We start from the raw sequence: 12236 nt of genomic DNA on the forward strand, positions 1-12236 counted from the left end.
ATTTTAATGAAATAAACACACCGTTTGTTGTAATATTTTATTGCACGCTCAATCCACTGGCTGAAGACCCTCACTCTGTGACAAAAAAAAAATAATAAACCAACAATATACATACCTTCCGAGGATCTGTAACGTCCCACGTTGTAAATCCATCTGAAGGGGTTAATTTTTTTACAGCAAGGAGCTCTGCTATAATGCAGCTATGCTCCTGACTGTAAAACCCCAGCGAATGAATGGAAACTAGGTCAATGACCTGTAGTTACCTTCATTCGCAGTGAGGCGCCCTCTGCTGGTTGTCCTCATATGAACTCGAGCCTGGGAACTTTTCTGAATCTTTCCCACGCTCGAAGGACATCCAGCAAAAATGGGGATATGAGATGATTTACTGTATGTAAACCATGTCTCATATCATGTCGGGTTTTTGAAGGAGATAGCAAAAGCCGGCAATTGAATTACCGGCTTTAAAGCTATCTCGCGCTGGATGAAATATTAATATATATACATATATGTGTCTCAATGACATATATATATATATATACATATATATATATATATATATATATACCTATTCTATGTGTACACATTGATTCCACCTATTCTATTGTAAGCTGTCAGTGTGATTTTACTGTACACCGCACTGAATTGCCGGCTTTTCTCGCTAACACCGCTGCGTATTTCTCGCAAGTCACACTGCTGGTCCGTGTGTTATCTGTAGTTTTCGGGCCCCCATAGACTTGCATTGGCGATTTTTTTTTTGCGCAATACGGTGACAAACGAAGCATGCTGCGATTTTCTACGGCCGTAGAAAGCCGTATAATATGGATCAGTAAAATACGGCAGATAGGAGCTGGGGCATAGAGAATAATTGGGCCGTGTGTAATGCGTGTTTTACGGACGTATTTAATGCGCTCATATGTCCGTAAAACTCGCTAGTGTGACGCCGGCCAAATAGTGTAGGTCTGTATTTTCTTAGAACCCTCTCACACCCTGGAAGAAGCCTAGGAGAAACGCGCCTTGGGGTCTTACACTTTTTCCTTACTTACTCTCTTTGCTCCTATTTATACCTTACTAATACTGGCATTACCCTTGTTTCTATCTCCGTATACTTTGCAGATTCTTCTTCTCATCTTCTCTGTGCATCTTCTATTGGGTTATTAGGCTATGTGCACACGTAGGAAAAGTGGTGCAGAATTTTCTGCACAAAATCCGCATCTCCTGGCAGAATTCGCAGCTGCAAATTTGCAGCGGGTTTTATGCGGATTTTGTGCAGTTTTTGCCACTGCAGATTTCTATCATGGAGGGGTGCAGAAACGCTGCAGATCCGCACAAAAGAAGTGACATGCACTTCTTTTAAATCCGCAGCAATTCCGCACTGATTTTTCTGCACCATCTGCCCAACTTTTTTTTTACATTGATTTACATGGTACTGTAAATCCCAGTGCGGATCTGCAGCGTTTCTGCGCGGAAAAATCCGCTGCGGATCCGCAGCAAATCCGCATCGTGTGCACATAGCCTTAGTTGATCTTTGACAATTAATGGGACTCTGTTTCCTAGTATCGAGTAGGTTTACTTGATTTTGCCTACATATGGGCTTTCAGTCTATAACATTTTGCTTATCTGTAATTATTTTGAGACAACACTCGGTACTGTATCTATTATATTGGAATCACAGACCTACACTATTTGAAACTTTAAAAAAAAAAATTATATATTGATTATTTGTACATTTACCGCAATTAAAATAATTCTCTTGTGTTCATGGTACTAAGTATATTAACTAACTCCACAATAGCCCATGTATCTGTGCAATCAGCTTTTGTTTTTCTTGAACATCTAATTTTCATGTTGCATTGTTTTCTTTCAGGGTGTGAAGGAAAGCAGCGTTTCTCCGCCAGAATCTAAAGTAATTCACAAAGCCGGTTGGTTGAAAAAAACAAGTGGACTGCTAGGACTGTGGAAAGATCGCTACATTCAGATACTGCAGACCCAGCTTTATGTTTTCGATAGTGAGGTAAAAAAAAAACTAATAATCTTAAGGTGCCAAAGGGAGGGAAGGAGCACCATTTGAGTTTTGGAGCGAAAAATTAGCTAAAATCTTTAGCGAACGCCATGTCGCGTTTATAGAGCCCCTGATGTGCCTAAACAGTGGAAACCCCCCACAATTGACCCCATTTTGGAAGCTAGACCCCTCAAGGAATGTACTTAGATGTGTGGTGAGCACCTTGAACCTCCAGGTGCTTCACAGAAGTTTATAATGTTGAGTCGTGAAAATAAAAAAAGTCAAATTTTTCCTACAAAATTAGGCCGGTTTCACACGTCAGTGGCTCCGGTATGTGAGGTGACAGTTTCCTCACGTACCGAAGCCACTGACACACGTAGACACAGTGAAATCAATGCATCTGTGCAGATGTCATTGATTTTTTGCGGACCGTGTCTCCGTGTGCCAAACACGGAGACATGTCAGTGTTCGTGGGAGCGCACGGATTACACAAACCCATTAAAGTCAATGGGTCCGTGTAAAACACGTACCGCACACGGACGTTGTCCGTGTGCAGTCCGTGTGCCGTGCAGGAGACAGCGCTACTGTAAGCGCTGTCCCCCCCACTGGTGCTGAAGCCGCGATTCATATCTTCCCTGCAGTAGCATTTGCTGTAGAAAAGATATGAATAATCGTGTTTAAAATAAAACTCCATAGGGGTGGAGCCGCATATTCATTACTGTAAATGAGCGGCCCCACGTGACCGCTCATACAGTAGAAGATGCGGCCAGGACAGGAAGCAGCGCCAGCCAGCGAGGGAGTCAGGTGAGTATTTTAATAACAGCGGGGGGGGGGGGGGGGGGCGCACAGGGGGTGGGAGGGGGTTGGGGTCATGGATCTTTATTTTAAACACGATTATTCATATCTTCTCTACAGCAAACGGTGCTGCAGGAAGATATGAATCGCGGCTTCAGCACGATGCAGGGGACAGCGCTAAACTTTAGCGCTGTCTCCTGCACGGTGCGTGTGGTACCCAGTGGGCACATGGGCGGCACACGTGTGCCACACTGATGTGCCACAGAAACGCACCGGCACACGGACACGGAAAATTCCGGTACCGATTTTTCCGGTACCGGAATTATCTGGACGTGTGAGACTGCCCTTAGCCCCAAAATTAGCCCCAAATTTTGCATTTTCACAAGGGTGACAGGAGAAATTGAACCATACAATTTGCTGTGCAATTTCAGCTGAACACACCGATTCCCCAATTGTGGGTTTAAACAACTGTTTGGGCATACATCAGGACTCGAAAAGGAAGGAGAGCCAATTGACGTTTTGAATGCATAATTTGCTGTAATCATTAGCGTACGTTATGTCGCGTTTGGAGAGCCCCTGATGTGCCTAAACAGTACAAACCCCCCACAAGTGACACCATTTTAGAAACTAGACCCCTTAAGGAATACATCTAGATGTGTGGTGAGCACCTTGAACCCCCAGGTGCTTCACAAATTTATAACATAGAGCCTTGAAAATAAAAAAAATCAAATTTTTCCCTCAAAAATGTTTTTAGCCCCAATTTTTTTTATTTTCACAAGGTCAACAGGAGAAAATGGACAATTTAAATTTGTTGTGCAATTTCTCCTGAATACACTGATATGTGGTCAAAAATACTTTTGAGGTGCCAGAACAAGAGAACACCCCATATATTGCCCCATTTTACAAACACCACCTCTCAATGAATTCATCTATGGTTGCTGTGATCATACTGACACCACAGGCGGGTCAAAGAATTTTATCCCATGGGGCAGTGAAGTAAAAAACTACATTTTTACCACCCAGATTTTAAAGCTCCTGTGCATGGTCGATCACCAGGACATATATATACCCCATTGGTCGGTAAATACTGACCAACTATGACGTATATATTCTTCAAATGTCGGGAGGGGTTATTGACACTCGGATCAAACTCTGTCAGAGTGTGATTCAAGTGGCATCTGAGTGTAATCTGATTATCTCGAATGAGAGCATTGCAGCACAGGTGAGGAGAAGATGGCAAACTTAATTTCTCCAACTTCTCCAGTGAGTCTGTGCGAGTTTATCAGACTGCACTCGGCTGACATCCAAGTGTAGTCCGATGTTTCACATGCACCCATAGACTTGTATGGGTGTGCTTGATCCAGTCGGAGGCACCCGCAGCATGCTGTAATTGTTAACAGTAGGTTAAGTGTTTTTGAATATCTATATTGAATCAGGAGCCCCATATAATGCTCCATAAAGTTTATGATGGCCCCATAAGATGCTCCATAGACACAGTTGCCCAATATAATGCTGCACAAATATTGATTATGGCCCCATAAGATGCTCCATACAGACATTTGCCCCATATGGTGCTGCACAAACGTTGATTATGGCCCCATAAGATGCTCCATACAGACACTTGCCCCATATAGTGCTGCACAAACGTTGATTATGGCCCCATACAGACACTTGCGCCATATTGTGTTGCACAAACGTTATGGCCCCATAGATGCTCCATACAGACACTTGCCCCATTTGCTGTTGCTGCGATAAAAAAAATCACATACTCACCTCTCTGTCGCTCAGGCCCCGGCACTTTTTCACCTGACTTCGTTCCGGCACCACTCCGTCTTCAGCGTTTTCTGCACTGACTTTCAGGCAGAGGGCGCTCTGTTGTGAATTCTGTTGTCGAACTCCCTCCTGTGGTCGTGAATGGTACTTCGGCGAGTTCTGTCCATGGACTCCCTCTGGTGGCTGTGAGTGAAGCTGCTGCTTCTGAGGTTCCTTACACAGGTAACGTGGTTTATCCTTTGGTTGGCTGCTCTATTTAACTCCACTCAGATCATTACTCCATGCCAGCTGTCAATATTCCTGCATTGGTTCAGTTCGCTCTTGGATCTTTCGGGTGACCTGTCTTCTCCAGCAGAAGCCAAGTTCCTGATAGTTATTATTTGTTCATTGTTTCCTTGTCCAGCTGGTTATCATGATTTTGTCTTGCTAGCTGGAAGCTCCGGGATGCAGAGTGGCACCTCCGCACCGTGAGTCGGTGCGGAGGTCTTTTTGCACACTCTGTGTGGTCTTTTGTAGTTTTTTGTGCTGACCGCAAAGATACCTTTCCTATCCTCTGTCTGTTTAGTAAGTCTGGCCTCCCTTTGCTGAAACCTGTTTCATTTCTGCGTTTGTGACTTTCATCTTTACTCACAGTCAATATATGTGGGGGGCTGCCTTTTCCTTTGGGGAATTTCTCTGAGGCAAGGTAGGCTTTATTTTCTATCTCTAGGGCTAGCTAGCTCTTAGGCTGTGAAGAGGCGTCTAGGGAGTGTCAGGAACGCTCCACGGCTATTTCTAGTTGTTGTGATAGGATTAGGGCCTGCGGTCAGCAGAGCTCCCACATCCCAGAGCTTGTCCTGTGTGAGTTTAACTATCAGGTCGTGCCGGGTGCTCCTAACCACCAGGTCCATAACAGTACAGCTGGCCCAAAGTATTAATGCATCTCAATAGAGGGATAAGAGAAGTTCTGAGACCATTTTTTTTTCTTTGCACTGTGTTTTGTCTTTCTTTTCCCCTAGACCTTTGGGTGGTTCAGGACACAGGTGTAGATATGGACATTCAAGGTCTGTCCTCTTGTGTGGATCATCTCACTGCAAGGGTACAAAACATTCAAGATTTTGTGGTTCAGAATCCTATGTTAGAGCCTAGAATTCCTATTCCTGATTTATTTTCTGGGGATAGATCTAAGTTCTTGAATTTCAAAAATAATTGTAAACTGTTTCTAGCTTTGAAACCCCGCTCCTCTGGTGACCCCGTTCAACAAGTAAAAATCATTATTTCTTTGTTGCATGGTGACCCTCAAGACTGGGCATTTTCCCTTGCGCCAGGAGATCCTGCATTGCGTGATGTTGATGCGTTTTTTCTGGCGCTTGGATTGCTTTATGATGAACCAAATTCAGTGGATCAGGCAGAGAAAATCTTACTGGCTTTGTGTCAGGGTCAGGATGAAGCGGAGGTGTACTGTCAGAAGTTTAGAAAGTGGTCTGTGCTTACTCAGTGGAATGAGTGTGCCCTGGCGGCAATTTTCAGAAAGGGTCTTTCTGAAGCCCTTAAGGATGTCATGGTGGGATTTCCCACGCCTGCTGGTCTGAATGAGTCTATGTCCTTGGCCATTCAGATCGATCGGCGCTTGCGTGAGCGCAATGCTGTGAACCATCTGGCGGTATTCTCTGAGCATAGGCCTGAGCCTATGCAGTGTGATAGGACTTTGACCAGAGCTGAACGGCAAGCACACAGACGTCGGAATGGGCTGTGTTTTTACTGTGGTGAATCCACTCATGCTATCTCCGATTGTCCTAAGCGCACTAAGCGATTCGCTAGGTCTGCCACCATTGGTACGGTACAGTCTAAATTTCTTTTGTCCGTTACTCTGATTTGCTCTCTGTCGTCCTATTCTGTTATGGCATTTGTGGATTCAGGCGCTGCCCTGAATTTGATGGACTTGGAGTTTGCCAGGCGCTGTGGTTTTTTCTTGGAGCCCTTGCAGTATCCTATTCCATTGAGAGGAATTGATGCTACGCCTTTGGCCAAGAATAAGCCTCAGTACTGGACTCAATTGACCATGTGCATGGCTCCTGCACATCAGGAGGATATTCACTTTTTGGTGTTGCATAATCTGCATGATGTGGTCGTTTTGGGGTTGCCATGGCTACAGGTCCATAATCCAGTGTTGGATTGGAAATCTATGTCTGTGTCCGGCTGGGGTTGTCAGGGGGTACATGGTGATGTTCCATTGTTGTCAATTTCACCTTCCACTCCTTCTGAAGTCCCTGAGTTTTTATCAGATTACCGGGATGTATTTGAAGAGCCCAAATCCGGTGCCCTACCTCCTCATAGGGATTGCGATTGTGCTATTAATTTGATTCCTGGTAGTAAGTTTCCTAAGGGCCGTCTGTTTAATTTATCTGTGCCAGAGCACGCCGCTATGCGGAGTTATATAAAGGAATCCTTGGAGAAGGGTCATATTCGCCCGTCGTCGTCACCATTGGGAGCAGGGTTCTTTTTTGTGGCTAAGATGGATGACTCTTTGAGACCTTGTATTGATTACCGCCTTCTTAATAAGATCACAGTCAAATTTCAGTATCCTTTGCCGCTGCTGTCTGATTTGTTTGCTCGGATTAAGGGGGCTAGTTGGTTCACCAAGATAGATCTTCGAGGGGCGTATAATCTTGTGCGAATTAAACAGGGCGATAAATGGAAAACAGCATTTAATATGCCCGAGGGCCATTTTGAGTACCTGGTTATGCCATTCGGGCTTTCTAATGCTCCATCTGTGTTTCAGTCCTTTATGCATGACATCTTCCGAGAGTACCTGGATAGATTCATGATTGTATATTTGGATGACATTTTGGTATTTTCGGATGATTGGGAGTCTTATGTGAAGCAGGTCAGAATGGTGTTCCAGGTCCTTCGTGCTAATTCCTTGTTTGTGAAGGGGTCAAAGTGTCTCTTTGGAGTTCAGAAGGTTTCATTTTTGGGTTTCATTTTTTCCCTTTCTACTATCGAGATGGACCCTGTTAAAGTTCAGGCCATTTATGATTGGACTCAGCCGACATCTGTGAAGAGCCTGCAGAAGTTCCTGGGCTTTGCTAATTTTTACCGTCGCTTCATCGCTAATTTTTGTAGTGTTGCTAAACAGTTGACTGATTTGACCAAGAAAGGTGCTGATGTGGTCAATTGGTCCTCTGCGGCTGTAGAGGCTTTTCAGGAGTTGAAGCGTCGTTTTTCTTCTGCCCCTGTGTTGTGCCAGCCAGATGTTTCGCTCCCGTTTCAGGTCGAGGTTGATGCTTCTGAGATTGGAGCAGGGGCTGTTTTGTCGCAAAGAAGTTCTGATGGCTCGGTGATGAAACCATGTGTCTTCTTTTCTAGAAAATTCTCGCCTGCTGATCGCAATTATGATGTTGGCAATCGGGAGTTGTTGGCCATGAAGTGGGCATTCGAGGAGTGGCGACATTGGCTTGAAGGAGCTAAACATTGCGTGGTGGTCTTGACGGATCACAAGAATTTGACTTATCTCGAGTCTGCCAAACGGTTGAATCCTAGACAAGCTCGATGGTCGCTCTTTTTCTCCCGTTTTGATTTTGTGGTTTCATACCTTCCGGGATCTAAGAATGTGAAGGCTGATGCCCTGTCAAGGAGTTTTGTGCCTGACTCTCCGGGTGTTCCGGAGCCGGCGGGTATTCTTAAAGAGGGGGTAATTTTGTCTGCCATCTCCCCTGATTTGCGGCGCGTGCTGCAGAAGTTTCAGGCTAATAGACCTGACCGTTGTCCTACGGAGAAACTGTTTGTCCCTGATAGATGGACTAGTAGAGTTATCTCTGAGGTTCATTGTTCGGTGTTGGCTGGTCATCCTGGAATCTTTGGTACCAGAGATTTGGTGGCTAGATCCTTTTGGTGGCCTTCTTTGTCACGGGATGTGCGTTCTTTTGTGCAGTCCTGTAGGACTTGTGCTCGGGCTAAGCCCTGCTGTTCTCGTGCCAGTGGGTTGCTTTTGCCCTTGCCGGTCCCGAAGAGGCCCTGGACGCATATTTCCATGGATTTTATTTCTGATCTCCCTGTTTCTCAAAGGATGTCGGTCATTTGGGTGGTTTGTGATCGCTTCTCTAAGATGGTCCATTTGGTACCCTTGTCTAAATTGCCTTCCTCCTCTGATTTGGTGCCATTGTTTTTCCAGCATGTGGTTCGTTTGCATGGCATTCCAGAGAACATCGTCTCGGACAGAGGTTCCCAGTTTGTTTCGAGGTTTTGGCGGTCCTTTTGTGCTAAGATGGGCATTGATTTGTGTTTTTCTTCGGCTTTCCATCCTCAGACTAATGGCCAAACCGAACGAACTAATCATACTTTGGAAACATATCTGAGATGCTTTGTTTCTGCTGATCAGGATGATTGGGTGTCCTTTTTGCCTTTGGCTGAGTTCGCCCTTAATAATCGGGCCAGCTCGGCTATTTTAGTTTCTCCTTTTTTCTGTAATTCTGGTTTCCATCCTCGTTTCTCTTCAGGGCAGGTTGAGCCTTCGGACTGTCCTGGTGTGGATACTGTGGTGGACAGGTTGCAGCAGATTTGGACTCATGTGGTGGACAATTTGACATTGTCCCAGGAGGAGGCTCAACGTTTCGCTAACCGGCGCTGTGTTGGTCCCCGACTTAGTGTTGGGGATTTGGTTTGGTTGTCATCTCGTCATGTTCCTATGAAGGTTTCCTCTCCTAAGTTTAAGCCTCGTTTCATTGGGCCATGTAAGATTTCTGAAGTTCTTAATCCTGTGTTATTTCGTTTGGACCTTCCAGCTTCTTTTGCCATCCATAATGTGTTCCATAGGTCGTTGTTGCGGAGATACGTGGCGCCTATGGTTCCCTCCGTTGATCCTCCTGCCCCGGTGTTGGTCGAGGGGGAGTTGGAGTATGTGGTGGAGAAGATTTTGGATTCTCGTGTTTCGAGACGGAAACTCCAGTACCTGGTCAAGTGGAAGGGTTATGGTCAGGAAGATAATTCCTGGGTTTTTGCCTCTGATGTTCATGCTGCCGATCTAGTTCGTGCCTTTCATTTGGCTCATCCTGATCGGCCTGGGGGCTCTGGTGAGGGTTCGGTGACCCCTCCTCAAGGGGGGGATACTGTTGTGAATTCTGTTGTCGAACTCCCTCCTGTGGTCGTGAATGGTACTTCGGCGAGTTCTGTCCATGGACTCCCTCTGGTGGCTGTGAGTGAAGCTGCTGCTTCTGAGGTTCCTTACACAGGTGACGTGGTTTATCCTTTGGTTGGCTGCTCTATTTATCTCCACTCAGATCGTTACTCCATGCCAGCTGTCAATGTTCCTGCATTGGTTCAGTTCGCTCTTGGATCTTTCGGGTGACCTGTCTTCTCCAGCAGAAGCCAAGTTCCTGATAGTTATTATTTGTTCATTGTTTCCTTGTCCAGCTGGTTATCATGATTTTGTCTTGCTAGCTGGAAGCTCTGGGATGCAGAGTGGCACCTCCGCACCGTGAGTCGATGCGGAGGTCTTTTTGCACACTCTGCGTGGTCTTTTGTAGTTTTTTGTGCTGACCGCAAAGATACCTTTCCTATCCTCTGTCTGTTTAGTAAGTCTGGCCTCCCTTTGCTGAAACCTGTTTCATTTCTGCGTTTGTGACTTTCATCTTTACTCACAGTCAATATATGTGGGGGGCTGCCTTTTCCTTTGGGGAATTTCTCTGAGGCAAGGTAGGCTTTATTTTCTATCTCTAGGGCTAGCTAGCTCTTAGGCTGTGAAGAGGCGTCTAGGGAGTGTCAGGAACGCTCCACGGCTATTTCTAGTTGTTGTGATAGGATTAGGGCCTGCGGTCAGCAGAGCTCCCACATCCCAGAGCTTGTCCTGTGTGAGTTTAACTATCAGGTCGTGCCGGGTGCTCCTAACCACCAGGTCCATAACAGCGCTCACTAACCACGTTACCACGCCCTCTGACCTGAGCGTCACTGCAGAAGACGCTGAAGACTGAGCGGCGCTCGGAACGAGGAGCAGGTGAATATCGCGCTGCGCCGCGTTCCCCTCCCTGTTATACTCATCTGCTTCTGGCGTGGTCCCTGCAGGTCCCTGGTTCCCGGCGCCGCTGCTACTTCCTGTACAGAGCGGTCACTGTTACCGCTCATTACAGTAATGAATATGCGGCTCCACCCCTGTGGGAGGTGGAGCCGCATATTCATTACTGTAATGAGCGGTACCATGTTACCGCTTACTACAGGACGAAGCTGGGGCACTGGGAAGCAGGGACCGTGCCAGGAGCAGGTGAGTATAATTACACAGCCCCCGCTCCCCCTCCCCTGCCGACCCCTGGGTATGACTCGAGTATAAGCCGAGAGGGGGACTTTCAGCCCCCAAAAATGGGCTGAAAATCTCTGCTTATACTCGAGTATATACGGTATATAATTCCACATGTGTTAATTGATAGTTTTGATGCCTTCAGTGTGAATGTACAATTTTCATAGTCATGAAAATACAGAAAAATCTTTAAATGAGAAGATGTGTCCAAACTTTCGGTCAGTACTGTACATCCTGGGGGTGAGAGATTTAAGGCCGGGGTCAGACCTAACGTATAAAAATACGGTACGTTTTTTAAGGCCGAGATACGTAGAAAAGTTCCTGAACAGTGATCCGTATTCAATTGCGAGGATGCAATTTTTTCTCCAAAAAGTATCCTTGTGTCATCCGTATGGCATCTGTATGGCGAGATTTTCTCGCCGGCTTGCAAAATGGACATAGAAAAGATCCATGGGCTCAAATATTAGTGAAAACATATATACAGTCTATACATATACACATATATATATATATATATATATATACATATATATACAGTACTGACCAAAACTTTGGACGAACCTTCTCATTTAAAGATTTTTCTGTATTTTCATGACTATAAAAATTGTAAATTCACACTGAAGGCATCAAAACTATGAATTAACACATGTGGAATTATATACTTAACAAAAAAGTATGAAACAACTGAAAATATGTCTTATATTCTAGGTTCTTTAAAGTAGCCACCTTTTGCTTTGATGACTGCTTTGCACACTCAGAGCTAGATACAGAGCTAGATAGCATAAAAGCCGGTTAATTCAATTGCCGGCTTTTGCTATCTCCTTACCAAACCCGACAGGATATGAGACATGGTTTACATACAGTAAACCATTTCATATCCGTTAGATTTTTACATATTCCTCACTAATAATGTTAGTAGTTTGTGTGTGCAAAATTTTGGAGTTCTAGGTGTTAAAATAAAGGGTTAAATCACGGAAAAACTGGAGTGGGCTCCTGCACAATTTTCTCCGCCAGAATGGTAAAGCCAGTGACTGAGGGCAGATATTAATAGCCTGGAGATGGGCCATGGTTATTGCCCCCCCCCCCCTGGTTAAAAACATCTGCCCCCAGCCACCCCAGAGAAGGCACATCTGTAAGATGCGCCTATTCTGGCACTTAGCCACTCTCTTCCCACCCCCCTGTAGCGGTGGGGTATGGGGTAATAAGGGGTGATATTGTAAGGTGACATTAAGCCTGGTTAAAAATGGAGAGATGTCAAGAAGACACCTATCGATTATTAATCCAATAGTAGTAAAGGGTTAAAATACACACACACACATTATGAATAAAGTATTTTAATGAAATAAATAAACATATGAGGTTTTATTATCTTTATTGTACGCTCAATCCACCTGAAGACCC

The 12236-nt window shown here is 45.2% G+C and overlaps 1 protein-coding gene across 1 annotated transcript in view; it reads left to right on the top strand.

The window, feature by feature from the left end:
* PLEKHO2 (pleckstrin homology domain containing O2) overlaps positions 1–12236 on the top strand; it is a 69778-nt gene that overhangs the window by 33109 nt on the left and 24433 nt on the right. Inside the window, exon 2 of the mRNA XM_069766333.1 lies at positions 1865–2011. Within this exon, the coding sequence (XP_069622434.1) occupies positions 1865–2011 (147 nt within the window). The remainder of the gene's footprint in view (positions 1–1864; positions 2012–12236) is intronic.

The sequence above is a fragment of the Ranitomeya imitator genome, chromosome 4 (assembly GCF_032444005.1).
Source record: "Ranitomeya imitator isolate aRanImi1 chromosome 4, aRanImi1.pri, whole genome shotgun sequence".
NCBI lineage: Eukaryota > Metazoa > Chordata > Amphibia > Anura > Dendrobatidae > Ranitomeya > Ranitomeya imitator.